This window comes from Eptatretus burgeri, chromosome 7 (genome assembly GCF_056783735.1).
Source record: "Eptatretus burgeri isolate ZD-2024b chromosome 7, Ebu_testis_v1, whole genome shotgun sequence".
Classification (NCBI taxonomy): domain Eukaryota; kingdom Metazoa; phylum Chordata; class Myxini; order Myxiniformes; family Myxinidae; genus Eptatretus; species Eptatretus burgeri.
The window spans coordinates 77,013,275-77,034,272 of NC_140967.1; the positions used below are offsets into that span (position 1 = coordinate 77,013,275).

Sequence of the window (20,998 nt, forward strand, 5' to 3'; positions counted from 1 at the left end):
CATACAGAAGGAATTGGCAACAGTAAGGACATTATAGGGCTGGTTTGGCTCCTTTGATGACATCACCATCTTGTTCCAATATAATTTTGCCCAAATTATTGACTGTTATTTCAAGTATACTTAGTGTAACTATTAATTATCATGAATCGTTCATTAACACCACTAGCAGAGTACCTGTCCTCTGAGCAATCTTGTTCCAAGCATGCAACACGTTCTTCTGACACATACCTTCATATGGGTGGTGTATCTAGGCAACTGACAACTCTCTCAATAACTCCTGAAAATATTTAAAAAAAAATAAAAATAGGGACAATACCACTGGGCGCTCACTTGGTAGCGGCTGGAAAATAAAATTACGGAACCACTGGTAGGCGCTGTGAACAAACCTTGGTACATCACGGGTGATGAAGGTTGTGGACAAGTTTCATGGAAATTGTGTGTGTTTCTGAAATGATCGAGTTTCTGAGAAAATAGCAAATACATATTTTAGGGTGAAACGTAAAATATGTATTTGCTAAGGGGGTGTTATGAAAATATGTATTTGTTCATATTAAATTATGTTCATATTAAAATATGAACACCCCCTTAGACCCCGATTTTTTAAAATGTCGTGAACAAACTTTGGTACATCACGGCTGATGTGTGTGGCTTCAGAGAAGAGGTTGCAAATGTTTGTGGACGGATGGACGGAACGATGGACGGATGACGCGCCATCCCATAAGCTCCATGGAGCTCCAGGTGAGATAAAAAATAGCCCGGGTTACGTGCATGAAGCAAAAACATCCCAACAGCTAATAATCCAAAACACCTTCACTCCAATGGAAAACGTGGGGACAGGAATACATTACTGTAAATGGTGGAGACTTGTAATACCCACTCCCACCTGGAGGCGGCGCTACGTGGTGCACATTTACAAAGATAATTTGCATCACCCTCCACCTCCCCCAAGAGCACCGGCAACGATAAAAACACCCAAAAATATTACTTGGGTCATGCTGATTGTATGCAGCAAGTCTGCATGTAATTGGCCCACAACTGTAGGAGGAGTAGCACTACAAACAAACACACAAACACACACCAGTCCATGAATGAGTAAATATTAAAGCCTGGGTTGGCTTAATGGCTGGGGTGGTGGGCTTCGGATCCTGCTCGGCTGTGAAATTAATACCAGGTGGGTATTCAGAGGTCAGCAAAATGAGTGTCAGCATGCTGGTATCCCATGTCAGAGTGGCGACCCGTTCAGGATTGTGCCCAATAGCCAAGGAGACTGCTTCAGCAGCACTGACGCTCTGTACAGAGTATGGTCCCGATGGATGGATGGATCTTGTCAAGAGGAACAGAGAGCAATGTTTTTGCTTGCACTGAGGGCTAGCTTCTTGCCCCATAAAAACTTCAATAACACATCATCAACCTTACTGCACATCTGGAATGTAACAGCTTATTCCAAAATTGCTATTGCCTCCCACAAACCATGCACCAATCAACCAATCTGAAAACTCAACAAATAAACTCAATTGCTCTGGATAACAAGGCCAAGAATCATGAATTGTGAGGGTGACCATCCTGGAAAGCTTGAGAGAGTAAATAAATGAAACACACAAAAAACATTTGATGATTTATTCCTTTAAGCTCTTTCCTCTACTAGTTTTCAATTCCTGTTGGACTGCAAACATTAAAAGGTGTACTAACCTGACAATAGCACTTCCTGCCTCCTATCACCATCATCATTCAGCAGCAACTGTCATAATAATAATAATAAAAATAATAATAATAATAATAATAATTTATATTTCGTACCTGATCTGTAATCTGGTCTGCTCGTTTCTGCATGGTCTCCAGCTCAGAGCATGTGTTCTCCTCAGTGGCCATTGCAGCACCAGATAACCCCAGTTGATGGTCTCTGGAGTAGGATGTGTAAGGCCTGTAGTCCAAAGATTACAACTCATTAAAACAAGAGACAAATACTTGCTTCAATCAAGAACTGTGTTGATGTTGCTCCATTTTCATTATTACAATGTCTAAACTGCAGAATAAGGTGGAGGGTTAAAATCAATGTAATTGGGATGAATTACGTTGGACAAGTCAACGCAATAGGGTTTCCATCCCTTTGAATTCAGACATAAATGCAGAACAGGCCAACACATTGGCATAACGCCGAAGCATTGCGGAGCCATTGATGTGGCGCAAGACGGTTGGACACGTAGACAGAATGTCACAATGTGGGTGTCACTGTAATACAATCCTTATGGAATAATCAGGAAGGGTGGAAAGTGTGCCACGATGTTGTAGCAAAACAATACGGACCAGACTGTACAGCAGATTGTGCTTTGAGCAAATACTACATTAGGCCTGACAATCCGACATATATTTCTACAAATAATCATTGATGTCAAAATGGGTCATTTTGGGGGTATGGGGTGGGGTTCAAGGGTTAAACAAGATGGACACTTACATGGACTTTCAGGTCCTTACATGACGGGGACTTTCAGGAAGGAAAGCAGGGAATTTGAAGGAGGTGGGTTTGGGGTGGATTAACAGGGGGAGAAAAGATCATGGTTTTGGATGGGGGAAGATAAGAGATGGTGGTGAACAGCTGTTTTGAAGACCTGGAAGTAAGAATTGGATTAGAGAGAGTGTGGAATTTGGTTCCACAGGTGGGGGAAAAAAGAGGAATGAAAGAGTGAAGGTGAGCAGTGATTTTGACATTGACCAGACATACAAATAAATACACACACACACACACACACACACACACACACACACACACACACACACACACACACACACACACACACACACACACACACACACACACACACACACACACACACACACACTTCTCGAATTATCGTATGGTTTTCTTACTTTCATTTTTGTCTGTGAGTTTTTCGACACTTCGGTATTGACTTTTGGAAATGAAGCACCTTCTCCCTTGTTGGTACCTTGTCGAGTCAAGGTTAAAATAGTACCAGGTTAAAATAGCCAACTTTCGCCCTCTACTATCATTAGGGAAAGATGCGTTACTTCCTTTTTACATCAAGTTCCTCTTTTATAAGTCTCAATAAGGTGATTTTGGTGCTCAATGGAAATAAGTTTTGTCCGCTTCGCCTATCTCTAATCATGATTGAAAAGCGTTGTACAGTGTTCACTTCCGATTCCTCAGTGGCCAGGAAATTTACAATGGAGGTTGGCACGTGGTATTGTTCCATGAATTGTCTTTATTATACAAATTCTCCGATGAAATATCTGAGTTTTTGCAACTGTGAAACTCTTTTTCATTCCTAGGTGGACTGTGAGAGGCTTGTCCCTCTTTTGCAGATCTTGTATTTGTTTTTTTGAAGAATGCATTTCACATGATGTCACAATTCAAAATCGGAATCTTTTTTTTTTTCTTTTAGCATATTTCTCGCTTTCTGAAGCTAAGATTACTGTATATAAGAGAAGGATAAAAGTGGTGAGAGTGCTCCACCAAATAAAAACATAGGGGAAATATCCCAAGGTGCTCACCTGGTAGTGGGTGGATAATATAACCAGGGAACCACTGATAGACATGGATGACCCACACAATATGTGATGGAGAAGAAAGTAAATACCTATGGATTTTTTTTTCATGCCATGAACAAACTTTGGTACATCACGGGTGATAAAGGTTATGGTCAAGTTTCATTGAAATTGTGTGTGTGTGGTTTCAGAGAAGAAAGCAAATACATATTTTGGGGGGGGCACCCCCCGCCCCCCTTAAACTTGGAATTTTTTAATGGCATTAACAAACTTTGGCACATCATCAGTGATGAAGGTTATGGTCAAGTTTCATCGAAATTGTGTGTGGTTTCAGAGAAGAAAGCAAATTCATATTTTGGGGGGATACATATTGCCTTACACCCACATATTGCCCGATTTTTCTAATATCATGAACAAACTTTGGTACATCATGGGTGTTGAAGGTTGTGGTGAAATTTAATCATAATTGGTGTGTTATTTCTGAAAAGAGAGCAAATATGTCTTTGGGGGGGGGGCAACCCCCCCCTCCGTAAACTCACTCCATAAACCCCCTTCAGACCCCAATTTTTTTAAATGCCGTGAACAAACTTTGGTACGTCATGGGTGATGAAGGTTGTGGTCAAGTTTCATCAGAATTGCATGTGTAGTTTCTGAGAAGAAAGCAAATATCTATTTTGGGGGGCAGCCCCCGTACACCCCCTCCGGACCCGATTTTTTTTTAATGCCATGAACAAACTTTGGTACATCATGGGTGTTGAAGGTTATGCTGAATTTTCATCAGAATTGTATGTGTAGTTTCAGGGAAGAAGTTGAAAGTATTTGTGGACAGACGGACGATGCGCCATCGCACAAGCTCCCAGAACTACGTTCCAGGTGAGATTAAAATGGGGGTTATGAGAGTTTTTTTTTCGATCACTTTGAACACATTTTCTAAAACATCCTACGTGACCAAAACATTTAACATACGAATCAAAACAGTCTTGTGGTTCGATAAACTTATTTTAAAATCCTTTCCAAATGCAATAATGCCATCAAATCTCAAATACACGTCAGAAGATCAAATATTCCCATCAAAATGATACTTTTGTCATCAAATGAAAATCTCACATGATGAACCATTTCGCAAAGGTGAAATAAATTTAAAATATCGCATTGTTTAACCCTTTCATTCATTTTTTGTTTTTTCATACCGTTTCTACCCGTTTACTCTTCTTATCTTATATCTTGGAAATTGTGTCATGCGACCGTCAATGTTACCATTAGTGAATATCTTTTTTTTTTCAGTAGACTTGGCCCCAGATGACCCAGACATCACTGAAAACCTATGCTGTTTGTAAAATCATTGTTTGTAAAATTGTTTTGCTCCAATTACAGCAGAAAATAAACTCTGTGAACAAAAAATGGATTGTACAAGTATTCATCGTCCAAGCTCTGATTTCTGTCAGGCCACATCATGGTCTTGTCAACATCACAGAGAATGTTTGCTCTGGCCATACATGTTTGATAAAAGATCCTCGCATGGCTGAGCCACCCCTGACACACATCTGCAGTGATGTCTTGACATGCCTCCTCCATGGCCTGCAGAAGCGTTGCCTGCTCATGAGGATTAGAGTCGTACACTTTCCAGTGCCAGGTGGAAAAACCTCCTCTATTCGGTTCAGCAAGGGAGAGTATGGTGGGAGGAACACCATTGATAAGTGTGCGTGAACTTCAAACCATGCTCGCACAAACACATTTCTCAAAAACTAAATAAATGTGAATGAAACTCTTGTAAAAGACACCAAAACCAATAATTGCACAACTGAAACAACAGCCTCGTTTGAAAAAAAACATCCATGTTTTTAGCTCCGCCACCGAAGGTGAAGGAGGTTATATTTTCACCCCTTTCTGCCTGTCTGTTTGTCTGTCTGTCTGTTTGCAGGATATCTCAAAAATTTGTGGACGGATTCGGATGAAATTTCGTGGACAGGTTCGGTGTGTGACAAGTTCGGTGTGTGACTGATTAGATTTTGGTGAAGATCCGGATCCAGATCCGACTACTAGAATTTGTGAAGTGATTCTTCACGATTGAGACATAGGGCCAAAAATGATAAATAGCACGATATCTCAAAAAGTTGTGGACGGATTCGGATCAAACTTGGTGGACAGGTTGGGTGTGTGGCAAGGAAGAACTGATTTGATTTTGGTGAAGATCCGGATGTAGATACGATAATTATTTGATTTTTTTAAGCGATTCTTCACCATTGAGAGATAGGGCTCAAAAACGATATATAGCATGATATTTCAAAAATGTATTGGGCCCGATATGTTCTCGTGGATCAGGCATTATGTGGCAGAGGGATGTGCTCCATTGAGTGCCCTTCTAGTTATGTTTGTTTTCATAAATATTGCAAAACTACAACCCGCTTTTACAAAGCACTCAACACAAACCTCCACATTTAGCAAAACATTCATGTGAGAGTTTCTTGTTTTCTCATTGAATCCATATTTGTAACTGAAAGCAATCAATTTCAAATTGCATTAATCTACACTAATAAATGTCAGTGTATGGCAGTCCGTCCATCCGTCAGTCCGTGTCCTCCATATCTCTAAAACCATGAAACCTAACCGCCTGAAACTTTGAATGCATACTAAGGGAACTCCAAGGGAGTGCATGAATGAAAACTGGATGTTTGGGTTCATTTAAACATCCCTTTTGAAGATAATTAACAGCATTAGTTATATATTATTTCTCTCTTGCTAAATCAATGTTAATGAAACTGGAAATCAAGACATCAATAGCAAAACCCACACAACCAGTACTGCATTATTTTTTGCATAACTAAGTATTTTATGGTTCTTTTCACACAAAATTCAAATTGTAAACACGTTTTTTGCAAAACACTAAATACATGTCTCAACATTTCACACAAAATTAAATTGAATGAGTCTTGTTGATCAAAATCAAAGCGTTTGTTTGCAGCAGAAAGGAAGCCATTGTAATTGCATTAATCTAGACCTCAAATGTGCGAATGCAAATTGCTCAATTGTTCAATCACCCATCAGACCTTGATCATGAATAAAAGAGACCAAAGGTGAATTCAGTTGTTGGTGAGAAATAGAGCAGGCCGGGGAGGGAGGAAGTGAAAGACAAGGCCGACAACGTGAAGCCCGAAGAGGAAGGGGTGTCCGCATGAGTGGCGGTAGGATAAGACACCAAAGGGAAAGGCGCCCTTGGAATCTCTCAAATAAGATACAGGAAACAATAGTTGACCATGTGATAAATCATGGACTTGTGGTGAGAGAATCTGGGCAGAGGGTACAGCCTAATCTTAGCAGATCCACAGTGGCATCAATCATTCAAATCTTCAGGAATGAGGAGAGGTAATTGTGACCAGACATCCAATTCCTGTATTCTATTGCAGTAAATTTGTAAGTAAAGTTTTTGCTGTCATTCAATTCCTGCATTCTTATTTGTCAACATTGAATTAATTTATAGTATTGAAATAAAACTCCTGGTGGTCGAGGACGAATCTTTACAGCTTAACAGGAGGCTGCTATATAATAGTGGATATGGTGGTTGCCAACAATACCATCCGTTTGATGAAGATTCAGAGCTCAATCATCCAAGACAATGAAATATTTCACAATGTAAATCGTCTGTCGAGCAATAATTGACAATGAAGCAGGTGTACATGGTGCCTTTTGAACAAAATAATGACAATGACAAAATAATGACAGGGTAATAATGACAGGGTACCAGTACGTACACGAGTCATTTCTGCACTCACACTTACAATACCGCAATGCAAATGCATACTGCTGTAATAGCTAATAATGTGAAGTATCCTGATATCTTCACATTGTATGATCTGTAATGGTTGTTTTTTATTTTTATTTTAGAGAATAATGGAGCTTGAGGCCAGTATCACTCGACATGATTTTATATATTTGGATGAGGATAGCTTCAATTTGAACAAACTAAGGACACGTGGAAGGATGTCATTGGTTATTGAGCCACAATTGATGTACCTGTTCAACAAGGAAGAAATATTACCAATGGATGCTGCTATCTCCAGGAACGTGTTGTTTCCAATGACCCATACAACGCAGCATGATCTGTACTATTGTACATCGTGTCTAACAACGCAAGCAGCTCACAATGTATCTTGAACTGCTTGCGTTTTTAGATACGATGTACAATATATTATTGTACCCCTAGAGGAGAGAGAGAGGACTGATGGGGCCACAGTTGACAAACTGTTGTAATATGGGGAAATGTTACCTTCCACCACTCTGCTCTTGTTAGGGAATAGTTTAAAGGTCATCCACATCTCTCAATGATGTACCTCCCACCATATTCTCTGTTCATAAAACCCATAGAGGAGTTTTCTTTGCTTGAGGATGGAAGGTGTATGACCATCATCCTCATGATCAAATGACACTGCTAATGACATTTCGCTGTCAGTCAATTTTTTGTTGGTGAGACGTACTGTATCTGGGCAGTATTTATCTCCAGATGGTGGTTGTCTCCAGACAAGTCTGGGCAGTGTTTGTCTCCGGACGTGTCCGGGTGGTGTTTGTCTCCAGATAGTACTCGTCTCTGCACATATCTGGGCGGTGTTTATCTCCAGACGGTATTTGTCTTTGGATGTGTCTGGGCGGTGTTTATCTCCAGGCAGTGTATATCTCTGGACGTGTCTGGGCGGTGTTTGTCTCCAAGCAGTATTTATAGTATGACCGGTAGAAAATGTATTGAGACATTATTTTGTTTCCATCGTCACAGTTATTCGATGCAGACGGTACCCTGATTGCAATGAATGCTGCTTGTCAGACCATCACAGCAGACGCTTGTCAAGGATGGGTCCGTCATGTGAGACATTTTTCCCCCCCCAAGATGTATTGCAAGGGAAAATATTTGATGCGATGTTGATGAGACTGTCTGGCCTGACATAAATCAGAAGCTGGATATAAAAATAAGCAAATAGTTCAGCTTGAGTAAAGTTACCATTTCATTATATTCCATGTTTATTTCTCCTCGATTGTGCTCTTTGGCACAACTGTATCTTTATGAGTGTTATGACTTACTGTTAGTGAGTACCCTTAAAAAAATGGAGGAAATGAATAAACTACTTTTTTGGTGGAAAAACGATTCTCATTGTCAGTTCTTGAGCGTAAAAAGTTGTCCACTGCCCGAGTTATTACAGAAAAAAATCCACTGAAATTAAATGTATGTAGCTCTCACTGTAATGGTAACATGTTTGTTTTTTACACAATTTGATTATCAAAAAGGATGACAAAGGCGGTGAGAGTATGCACTGAGGGTTAAACATACGGTACTGGTGTTTCTATTTAGTATTTATTTTACCGTTGTTAAATGGCCGATAATGTGAGCTTTTCATTAGATGACAAATTGTATTGTTTTTATGTACTTGTTTCATTTTGTGACATATATTTGATATTTTGAGAGCAAGCGAGCAACTTGCAAAATAAATGTGTTATTCTGCAAATTGTTTCAGTTTGTGTTGTCTTAACTGTTTTGAGAAAGTAGCACAATGGTTCAGTAAATGTATGGAAGTGATTCGGAAAAACTGTAATTATCCTTTATCAAGGTCATCCTTGGTCACCTCACTGTCTCTCGCTTGGGTCTTAATTCGCCATTTTGTTCAGCCTGTTCAACAATGCTTTGACTTGGAAAAGGCCACAACGGTTTCTTAATGATAAAGTGCTCAAATTTTTGTTTTCACTTTCCTCGCTCATATCATCAAATGTATCATCATAGCTACGAATCGCTGGATACATTGCAATGCTTATAAACGCCAGGAGATGCCGGTGTTCATGGCTTTCTTTCATTTCTGCAAATGCGATAATCTCTAGAACCTCTTCACGTGAGTCTAATTTCAAAATTTTAACCTCTTAATTGACTTCAGCAGCAGTTCGACTGCTAAAAAAAAAAGCGTTTGTGTCCAATTCGGACATTGTTTGACACTCCGATCGTCTGCGGGTGATGTTTTTTATAACTGATCATGAATCGCTTGCCAAGCCAGCACGTTCATATTAAAGAAACACCGGCCGGAGATGTTCGCAGTATAAAACAATGTCCAAATTGGACAAAAGAACACTTTTGTTAAGCAGTCGGAACTACTGCTGAGGTCAATCCCACATTTAAATTTTTTGAAATTTGACTCACGTGAAGAGATTCGAGACGTTATCACATTTCAGCCGTAATGCTTAAAAAAAAAAAGTCCAGATAGTTGCATTTGCACATTATTTGATACACCGGATGGTGGTTATCTCTGGACATATCCAGACGGTGGTTATGTCAAGACGGTTGTTATCTCCGGACATGTCTGGTTGATGTATGTGTGTCTGGACAGTGTTTGTCTCCGGACGTATCTGGGCAGTATTTATCTCCAGATGGTGGTTGTCTCCCGACAAGTCTGGGCAGTGTTTGTCTCCGGACGTGTCCAGGTGGTGTTTGTCTCCAGATAGTACTTGTCTCTGCATGTATCGGGGCGGTGTTTATCTCCAGACGGTGTTTGTCTTTGGATGAGTCTGGGCGCTGTTTATCTCCAGGCAGTGTTTATCTCTAGATGTGTCTGGGCGGTGTTTATCTCCAAGCAGTATTTATAGTATGACCGGTAGAAAATGTATTCAGACATTATTTTGTTTCCATCGTCACTGTTATTCGATGCAGAATCATTTTGATGAGACAGTATGAATCGTAATTAATGCTCCACTGCATGTCTGCCTACCCTTCCCCTCACCTCATCCTGCCTTCCCTTCGCCTCCTGTCACACTTCCTTCCCCTCCCCACATGCTGCCTTCACTTCCCCCACCCTTCCTCGCTCTCCTCTCTCTTTCCCCCTCGGCCTCCTCACTTTTGTACCTCTCTCTCCCCCAGCCCCCTCTCTCTCCCCCCCCCTTTTTCTCTTAGTATTCCCATCAGCAAAGCGATGGGTGGTATTTACTGGTCATGGATAAAATCTGCCACAGGTGAACTCTCAGTTGTGGGAGAGACAAGACAAGACAAGACAAAACGGAGATGGAGCTGGAGGAGGAAGAAAAAGAACACAATGTATCAAATAAGATACTTGCAACCATCGTTGATCATCTAATCAACCATGGACTGACCATGAGAGAAGCTAGGCAGTGAGTGCAAACCAATTTCATGAGATCAATGGTTGCTTCAGTCATTCGTATCTTCAGGAATGAGAAAAGGTAAGTAGTGAGGCAACAGTAGGGTAAGAATACTGATTCTGGCTCACTTTTCCCCATGTAAATGAATGGGGGATTTTCAGTGATGAAATTTTTCTTTTTTTCCCCTAAAAAATAAATCCCCTTTTTAGCCCAAGGTATATTTATTTGTCTCCCCTTTTAACCTGGGGACACTTTTTTTCAAATAACCCATGCAATAAGATAAAGATTTGTTAAAGGTGATTCTAAAGAAATATCTGAAACGTCTAAGCCTCGGGACACTCTTTATCAAATAACCGATGCATATTTAGCTCACTCATTGAACCTATAAACATTTGTTCATTCTCAAATTCCTTCAATAGTTTAATTTTCTTTGCACAATAATCCCCATCTAAAATATTGAAAAACAAAACATTTGAATCTTTATATTTTTTAAGATACCCCTTTTGTGCCATTACAAAATGATAAACTTCTCTTAATGATCTCATTTGGCCACCGCCCGAGTTGCAAATCATTTTTGTGCATAAACCACGCCATAAAAAAGTTTTGTTTCAAATGTTTTCAGTTCGTGCCATGAAAATGAGGAAGTGTTTTTTTGACACGGTCGTGCTGTGAAAATGAGGAAGTGCTTTTGGACAGTCATGCTGTGAAAAAATAGGAACTATTCTGTGAGACAAGGCCTCGTGTTTCTATTTTATCTCAGAACACGAACAGGCTTTTAAACATAAGTTTAATCAAAAACATTTTAGGGCATTTTAAGTATGTTTTAAAAATGATTCATACAATTTGAGAATATATCGCCCAGTTATTTTCCAAGCTGTCTCGCCCGAAGCGTCATTTCCTGTGGCCACACCCAATGATTAAGCAATCTCCTCATCGTTGCCTTATAAGTGATTCGCCAGACAAAGTTTCTGCCAGACGGGATTTTCATTTTTACAACTGAGACATGAGCGATCTTTCTTCCGCGAACAAAACAGCTCAACACAAAGTTGGTAAGCTTGTGTATGGGTTCCTCTTTGAACGATGAAGCAATTGATTATAAATTAAATCGTGATAATTCTGATATATATTTTTTTCTTGGCAGGTCCTTGGAAGAAGAGCAGTTTACATATCATGACGAGGTGCATGAAATTAATGCTCTTATTGAAGAGGTCAATCATCTTAGAAGAGAATTGAAAAACATTTTTAATGACTGACACGACGTCTTATCACGGCCTCTGATCTTTTTGCCATCTTGTACCAATGGTAAAAAAAAACTGAGACATGGACTCACTCTCTTCCGATGAAGATAACAGCTCACTACAAAGTTGGTAAGTTTGTGTATGGTTTCCTCTTTGAACGATGAAGCAATTGATTATAAATTAAATTGTGATAATGCGAAAATAAGTGGTTTAAAAAATTTCTCTTGTTTTCTTTCAAATGCTTCTTCACCCATTAGTTTTTGTCTGCGTTTCTTCTTTATGTCTTCCTGTTGTTTTACAACTTTTGAAACCAACTCTTGATGTTCCCTAAATCTTCTTGCTCTTTCTTTCGCATCCATTTATTTATTGAAAAATATCATTTAATATCTCATCTTGTTTCACAACAATATATTTATATTTTTCAGTCGTGTGTTTCATGTTATCCCCAAATTCCTTTTTACTACATAATGTAGAACAATTGTCTCTCCAAAAATTGTTTATATCTATTGAATTTAACTTGAATAAAATAAAAGTATTAGCATTGTTTCTGATGGAACGACGAGGAAGTTGAAAGTACGATTGACTAAGATAAATACAATTGCAAGAAGAATATCTCCCTCTTGTGTAGTAGCTTTCCATTACCGTTTGGTTTCTCTCATTAACACAATCATCAAAGATAACGAGGTTCTTTTTGGATTTCTCCAAATCTTGGGGAGACGGTATATCATCCGTATTATCACTAAGAATACAAGTTATCGGTTTTGATTTCTTTTTACATCTCTGTGTATCACAAAATAGTTGTATTATATCTTCAATGTTATAATCATTTAGGTTTTTTTGAAGTTTAAATAAACCGATTATATCTTCTTTTTGAAGACCAACATTAAAACCTTGTGAGAGTAGTTGATACTCTGGTTGAAAACTTGACTTTGTGAAAATTATTAAATTATCATAATCTAAAAAGTTGGGAGTGAGGAGTATCTTTAAAAGTAAGCAGGTTTTTCCACATCCACTTGAACCAACTATGAGGCATCTTAATGAATTTGGGAGATTTTTATGGTTGTCAAATTTTATCTTATTTTCCCAAATGGGTAAAAAATCATTCATTTATATATTTGGAAAACAGGTTATTTAATTTATTATTGGCTTTTTTCGAAACTCTATATTTTATCCTAAGTTCAGGTTTAATTTCAAGATAATCCATTATTTTATTTATGTAATATCTTGTGTAGATATTTCCCTGAAAATCACATCCATGAATAATATATAATTCACCTGAAAAAAAATACCTTGTAAGGAAAGGTGTGTTATCACCCTCGTACTTTACATTCATTTCGCTAATCAATCTTGTAAAGTAATTCATTTTTGGTGTAAATCGAAAAGAATTATTTTCCTTTTTATATTTTTGATTATCATTAATTCGATGATAATCACAGAATATACATTGTTTATAGGCTTTTGACTCTGTGTTTAATCCCCGTCTTTCACACGCAGGACAATTCTCAAATTTGTCATATGGAGAATCATGGAATTCAAGAGGCTCAAAATCGAGTAAACTATTCATATTTATAAAGTAAAACTTTACTTAAACTGAAATTCATCTTCGATATCATCTTCGATACTTTCAGAATCATCTATACTTTCATAACTATCATTTGAACACAAACTCTCGGTGTCATAACTATCGTTTGAATGCAAACTCTCGGTATCATAATCACTCTCATAATCTTCAAAATCTTCAGTTGAATATTGACTCATATTTAATTAGTAGAAAAAAACATTACCATCGATATCTATATACATTTTTTCATTAACAGATTCAACTGCTACATTTTTTATATTAAAGGTAATTTTAAAATGATCCTTAACTACAATTGAACGAAATGTCATTTCACCTGATATAATAACATCCTTTATTTCATCAGGATTTATATCTTTAGGGTTGTTGAAAAAAATACAAATTTCTCCTTGCATATTACAGATGGTCTTATCTTTTCTTTCTAAAGCTTCATCCATAAGGTTTTTATTTTTTGATACCTTTTCTTGTTTCATTGCTTTTTCTAGTTTTGAATATATTGCCAGAAGGAGAGGAGAAACTTTTGTTAGAGATACCTTAATTGATGTTCTTCCAGGTATACTAAAAGCCCTTCCACTGAAGTAAATTGAAGAACTCATCATATCCACCATAATTGTTTTTATCCAATAGTTGTTATATTTATCTTTGTTCAATTTTACATCCTTGACATATTTCTCAGTATCTTTAACAAAGAGATTGATTGAAACTTGTCTTTTGTGTCTTGAAACATTGTATTTCTTAAGTGAAAAAGTTGGAGGATAAAATGGTTTTAAGCACAGATTCACCTGTAAAATAAACGAAATTTTCATCAAGAAAACTTTAGTTTAAGCACAGATTCACCTGTAAAATAAACGAAATTTTCATCAATAAAAAATTGTAGTTTAAGCACAGATTCACCTGAAAAAAATAAACGAAATTTTCATCAATAAAATTTTAGTTTAAGCACAGATTCACCTGTAAAATAAACGAAATTTTCATCAAGAAAATTGTAGTTTAAGCACAGATTCACCTGAAAAATAAACGAAATTATCATCAAGAAAATTTTAGTTTAAGCACAGATTAACCTGTAAAATAAACGAAATATTCATCAAGAAAATTTTAGTTCAAGCAAAGTTTTATTATATAAATATGGTGAATACAACGTACTGCGATGTTTGTAATCACGAATATAAACATTATAGAAAACACCTCCGAACCAACAAACACATTTAATCTATTTCATAAAATATCTCCTCTTGAGTTGGAAAGAAAACATTGTGATATCTGCTCAAAGGATGTTTTGAAGAGTAGTTATAACAATCACCTTCAATCCCAAAAACACAAGAAAAATGAGTTTAAAGTAAAGGGAGACTATTATATTGAAAACACTGATGGGGCATTTAAAGGGCATATAAAAATAAGGATTTTTCAATTTGGAGAACCCGGTCCATCATCAATAGTTGAATCAATTGAAATAGTGAAACCTGATGTTGAAAAATTTATTAAAAAGACATTAAAAGAAATGAAAACTTTAAAGTTTTATATGGGAGTGAAAATGAATATGAAAAGACAAGATGAAGAACAAACTCCTTATATGAGAACAGATCTTCATTTTATAACATCATTTCAAGATTTTTTGAATAGTGGGGTTTATGAAGAACTAGCTATCAAGACAAGAGGAGGATGTTGATAATACAGTGGTAGGAAGTGGATTCAATATTAAAAAAAATCATCTTTTTAGATATACACATTCTAAAATCAAACCCTCTTAAAGCTTCTTCTTATATTGAATTACCAAAAGAAATAAAACGAAAGAAGGCAGTTGTTAATATTAAGAATAATGATAATAAATGTTTTCTCTGGTCTGTTCTTGCTCACTTACATCCACCAAAATGTAATTCAGAAAGAGTAAAACAATATATGAAATATGAGAATACCTTGGACATTAAAGATTTTAAATTCCCAATGCCACTAACAGATATTCCTAAATTTGAGAAAAAGAATAATCTTTCTATTAATGTATATGGATTAACGGATACAAACAAAGTTCAAATATTAAAAATTTCAAACAACTATAAAAATGAAGAAACACACATTGATCTTTTATATTTTAGTGTTGGAAAGAATTCACATTACACATACATCAATAATTTATCAAGATTAATCTCTTCTCAGGTATTCAGAACAGCAAACAAAATATATCCTTGTAAGTGATGTCTTAATTCATTTCATACAAAAGAACGATTAGAACAACATTCAAAATATTGTAGTAATCATAAATCAGCTGTAATTACAATGCCTAAACCTGGTGAAAAGATTTCTTTTGAAGATTATAATAAATCTATCATGCACCCATTTGTGATATACGCTGATTTTGAGTGTATCCTTAAAAAGATAAATACTGCTTCTCCTAATCCAAAAGAATCATATACAAATAAATATCAAAAACATATTCCTTGTGGTTTCTGTTATTATATCAAATCATCTGTTGGAGAAAAGTATAATAAACTTGAACATTATAGTGGAAAAAATGCTTCACAAGAGTTTGTAAAACGATTCGAAAAGGATTGTATAAGACTAACTAAATTAATGAAAGAAACAAATGAACCGATGAAATTAACCAAAGAAGAAAAATTAGAATTTAGAAAGAACAATATCTGTCATATTTGTGAGGAGGAAATTGAGGAGTCTAAAGTTAGGGATCATTGTCATCTTACTGGTAAATATAGAGGTCCCTCTCATTCCTGTTGTAATCTTAATTATAAATTACCTTCTTTTATTCCAGTCTTTCTTCACAACAGCGCCAACTATGATACACATCTATTTATAAATGAACTTTCAAAAACACCAGGGAATATTTCTGCCATAACAAACACAAGTCAAAAGTATATTTCATTTACAAAAATGATATTCACAAAACCTATAACTCGTATTCGGTTTCTTGATTCTTACAAGTTTATGGGAACACCACGAGCCAACCTCGCATCAAATCTAAGCTCCACGGGCTCTTTTCCAAATCTTGATTCATTCTTTCCAAAAGAGGAAATTCTAACTAAAGAGGAAATTCAGATTAAAGAGAGAATTCAAAGTAAAGAGGAAATTCTAATTAATGAGGAAATGAATGAAGAAATTCTTACTGAAGATGAAATTCTAATTATACAGAAAATTCGAACAAAGAATGAAATTCTAACTAAAGAGGAAATTCTGATTAAAGAGGGAATTCTAACTCGAGAGGAAATTGAAACAAGGAATGAAATTCAAAGTAAAGAGAAAATTCTTGCAAGTAAGGGAATTTATCCTTATGGTTATATGGATTCATTTATGAGATTTAAAGAAACACAACTTCCTTCAAAAGAAAGTTTCTTTTATAACCTTTATGAAGAAGAGATAAGTGATAAGGAATATAAACACGCACAAGAAATTTGGAAAATATTTAAGATAAAGAACCTTGGAGAATATCATGATTTTTATCTAAAAACAGATGTTTTATTGTTAGCTGATGTGTTTGAAGCTTTAAGATCACTCTGTCATAATAAAAAATTGTTATGGATTAGATCCTGCCCACTATTTCACAGCTCCTGGTTTAGCTTGGAATGCAATGTTGAAAATGACAAAACAAGATATAGATTTAGTCAGTGATGTGGATATGCTTTTGATGATTGAGAAGTCTAAGAGAGGTGGAATATCACAAGTATGTTCAAAAAGATATGCTAAAGCAAATAATGAATATCTTCCAAATTATGAGAGTGAAAAAGATAGTAATTATTTGATCTACTTTGATGCTAATAATTTGTATGGATGGGCAATGTCTCAATCTCTTCCTTATGGTAAATTAGAGTGGGTGGAAGAAAAGGATTATGAAAAGGCTTTGATGAATATTGTTATTTCTTCTCAAGAGGAATTGAATGAGGAAGAAGAAGGTTATTATTTTGAAGTTGATTTGAGGTACCCGAGTGATCTTCATAATAAGCATAAAGATCTTCCTTTTGCATGTGAGAAATAAACCCCAAAGAAAGAATGGTTAAGTGATTATCATAAAAGTTTTAATATTAAAGGTAAATCAACAGAAAAATTATTAAGAACATTCTATGATAAAGAGGGATATGTTTTGCATCAAAGGAACTTGAGACAATATTTATCTGCTGCGTTGAGAGTAGATAAAATTCATAGAGTTTTAAAATTTAAAAAAGTCCTTGGATGAAAAAGTATATTACATTCAATACAGATATGAGAACAAATACAAAAAGTAAAATTTGAAGGGGAATTCTATAAATTGATGAATAATGCTGTCTTTGGAAAGACAATGGAGAATGTTAGAAACAGGCAAAACATTAGATTTGCAACATCTTGGAAAGAAGCTTCTAGATTGATAAATAAACCAAGTTTTGAGAGAGAAGAGGTTTTTTCAGAGAACTTTTCTGCTATTCATATGAAAAAGGAAAGTATTGTCATGGATAAACCAATTTATATTGGAACAGCAGTTCTTGATTTATCAAAGATATTGATGTATGATTATTTGTATGATTCATTGTTTGATGATGTGAAATGATTATAATGATTATAATGATGTGAAAATGTTTCATTGTTGTATATGCACACTGATAGTTTTATTCTAGATATAAAAACTGATGATGTTTATAAAGATATGAAGAAAAATATTGGAGTATATGATACAAGTAATTTTAGCAAGAAGAGCGAGTTATTTTCAAAAAAGAATGAAAAGGTTATTGGTAAGTTTAAGGATGAGTTGGGTGGAAAAGTAATGAGTGAGTTTATTGGATTGAGAGCAAAGGCATATGCTTATAAGTATGGTGATCAGATTGATAAAAGGTTAAAGGGAATAAAGAAATATGTAATAAAGAAATCAATAACTTTTAGAAATTATTATAATTGTTTGATGAATAAGAAAGAAGAATATAGGAAAATGAATACAATAAGAAGTTATAAACATGATATATAGTGAAGAAGTAAATAAAAAGGCATTAGAAGCCTTTGATGATAAGAGATTTATTTTAGATAATGGAATAGATTGTGTTCCATATGGATATTGTATGATAGAGTGTATAAAATAGATTGTGTTCCATATGGGTATTGTATGATAGAGTGAATAGAATAGATTGTGTTCCATATGGACACAAGTTTTAACGATGGGAAGATGGGTTAGGGTTTTTAAGGGCTACCGCCGCATTTTTCACAATATATAAATGGTCGAACCAAGTATTAGTCAAACTAAAGAGTGGAGAAAATCTCAGTCTTGGTATATAAATGGAAAACATAATGAATGTGAAAAATATCAAATAAGTCTTATTGAAAAAATATCTAAAACAAAGGTAAATAAAACAAATATGCGAATCAATTTAAAAACCAATAAGTTGGAGGATGTAAAGAAAATAATAAATATCTTTGAATGGACTGAAAAATTTGATGGTTATCAATTGAACAATGGAAAAATAATTTACTACAATCTCAAAATGATATACAACTCATGCGAATCAATTTAAAAACCAATAAGTTGGAGGATGTAAAGAAAATAATAAATATCTTTGAATGGACTGAAAAATTTGATGGTTATCAATTGAACAATGGAAAAATAATTTACTACAATCTCAAAATGATATACAACTCAGGAGGGGGTCAGATGAGATCATTAAGAGAAGTTTATCATTTCGTAATGGCACAAAAGGGGTATCTTAAAAAATATAAAGATTCAAATGTTTTGTTTTTCAATATTTTAGATGGGGATTATTGTGCAAAGAAAATTAAACTATTGAAGGAATTTGAGAATGAACAAATGTTTATAGGTTCAATGAGTGAGCTAAACAATATGCATCGGTTATTTGATAAAGAGTGTCCCGAGGCTTAGACGTTTCAGATATTTATTTGGAATCACCTTTAACAAATCTTTATCTTATTGCATGGGTTATTTGAAAAAAAGTGTCCCCAGGTTAAAAGGGGAGACAAATAAATATACCTTGGGCTAAAAAGGGGATTTATTTTTTAGGGGAAAAAAAGAAAAATTTCATCGCTGAAAATCCCCCATTCATTGACATGGGGAAAAGTGAACCAGAATCAGTATTCTTACCCTACTGGCAACTTAGCTAAATATAGCATTACAATTGTGCATTTTGTGAGGAAAGCACCCAATTTGGCACACTAGTAGCCTATCATATTATGAACAGATTTGGATATTGGGCCATCTCAAATTCAGCCGCTGATGGCTGTGGCAGCCATTTTCCACTGCCATCAAAAATTTTGAGATGGCCCAATATCCAAATTTGTTCATAATATGATAGGCTACTAGTGTGCCAAATTTGGTGCTTTCCTCACAAAATGCACAATTGTTATGCTAAGTTTCCCCACTAAAGTGACCTTTGCAAAGTGTACACCTCTGTACTGTCTGTAGTGTATTTAACTGTAAACAATCGAGAAAAGGTATATTTGTAAGTGTAGTTTTGCTTTCATTCAATTGCATATTGTACTGAGGTGAAGAAGAAACAGAAAGGCAAAAAGGATTCTTGACGAGCTCGCACAAACAGGGACGAACAGCGCCCCTGAGCAGATGGCTCAGAAAGCAGAAAGGGAAAAAGCAAAGGGCAGAAAGCAGATGCAGAAGGCTGAGAGAAGCAGAAATGAGGAACGAACGGGACAAGCTCGCATGAGCACAAGACTGACAGACTGAGAAGGCTCATGAGGGAGGAAAAAAACACGTGTGAAGGAAAAAGAAATGATGGTTTCACGAGCAGTTAGTGTCGAGCTTCTGTGGAAAAAGAACACTCCTTCTCCGAGCGTCATTCTGCCCTCTCAATCCTGTCAGCCACGAAGGACGAGGAGGGTGAACGTTGGCACCTCATCGACGGGAACCTGAGGAGGAAGAATCTGCCGCAGAGGAGGGCAAGTCGCATGTCTGGGATGCCGAAGAGGACTCGCCTACTGGGTCTGGGCACCTCAGGGACACGGCTGTGTGTCCCCATCACCACTACCCATCCATTTTCCTTCACATTCTCCTGTAAATTTGTGAGAGTTGAGGGAGAGAAGGATCGACTGGTTTCCTTTTCTCCATTCATTGCTTTTCTTTTCAAGTCCTTGTTTTATTCTTTGCCCCTGAGTGAATGAGTGAATGAGTTTATTCCCTGAGTGAATGATGGCCAAGTCTTGTGTTTAAGTGAGATTGAAGAAGAATATGTTTTGTTGTTAAATCTGCTCCTTTGTGCCTTTTGCTTTCTTGTTTATAAATAGTTGTTTTTAAATGATTGCTTGTGTGTTTGTAATAAATAATTGTTTGTTGCTATTTCCAATCTGTCTCGGTTGTCTTTTCCTTTATTGGTCCGATGCAGTGCACAAGTACGGTTAGACGGGACATTCTACCCCAGTAATTTACTTTGTCAGCTAGCGCACACTCACTGTAACGCTCGACAGTAATGAGTGTGCATTGAGGGCACTGACCACAAGTAAGGTATCACGGTAAGTAGTGTAACTCTGCCCAGATTGGCCGTGCCAATCGGCGTTCGTGGTTGCTTAGCAACCTGCCGGTGTGCGGAGTTATCTGTGCCTGGCGGCCTCAGGGACCGGGCGTTCCAGAGGGAGC

At 36.3% G+C, this 20,998-nt stretch overlaps 1 protein-coding gene across 1 annotated transcript in view; it reads right to left on the bottom strand.

Annotated features, from left to right (window-relative positions):
- The window catches only part of LOC147023589 (synaptosomal-associated protein 25-like), a 97,688-nt gene that overhangs the window by 21,274 nt on the left and 55,416 nt on the right, over positions 1-20,998 (bottom strand). Inside the window, exon 3 of the mRNA XM_085890346.1 lies at positions 1,798-1,921. Within this exon, the coding sequence (XP_085746472.1) occupies positions 1,798-1,921 (124 nt within the window). The remainder of the gene's footprint in view (positions 1-1,797; positions 1,922-20,998) is intronic.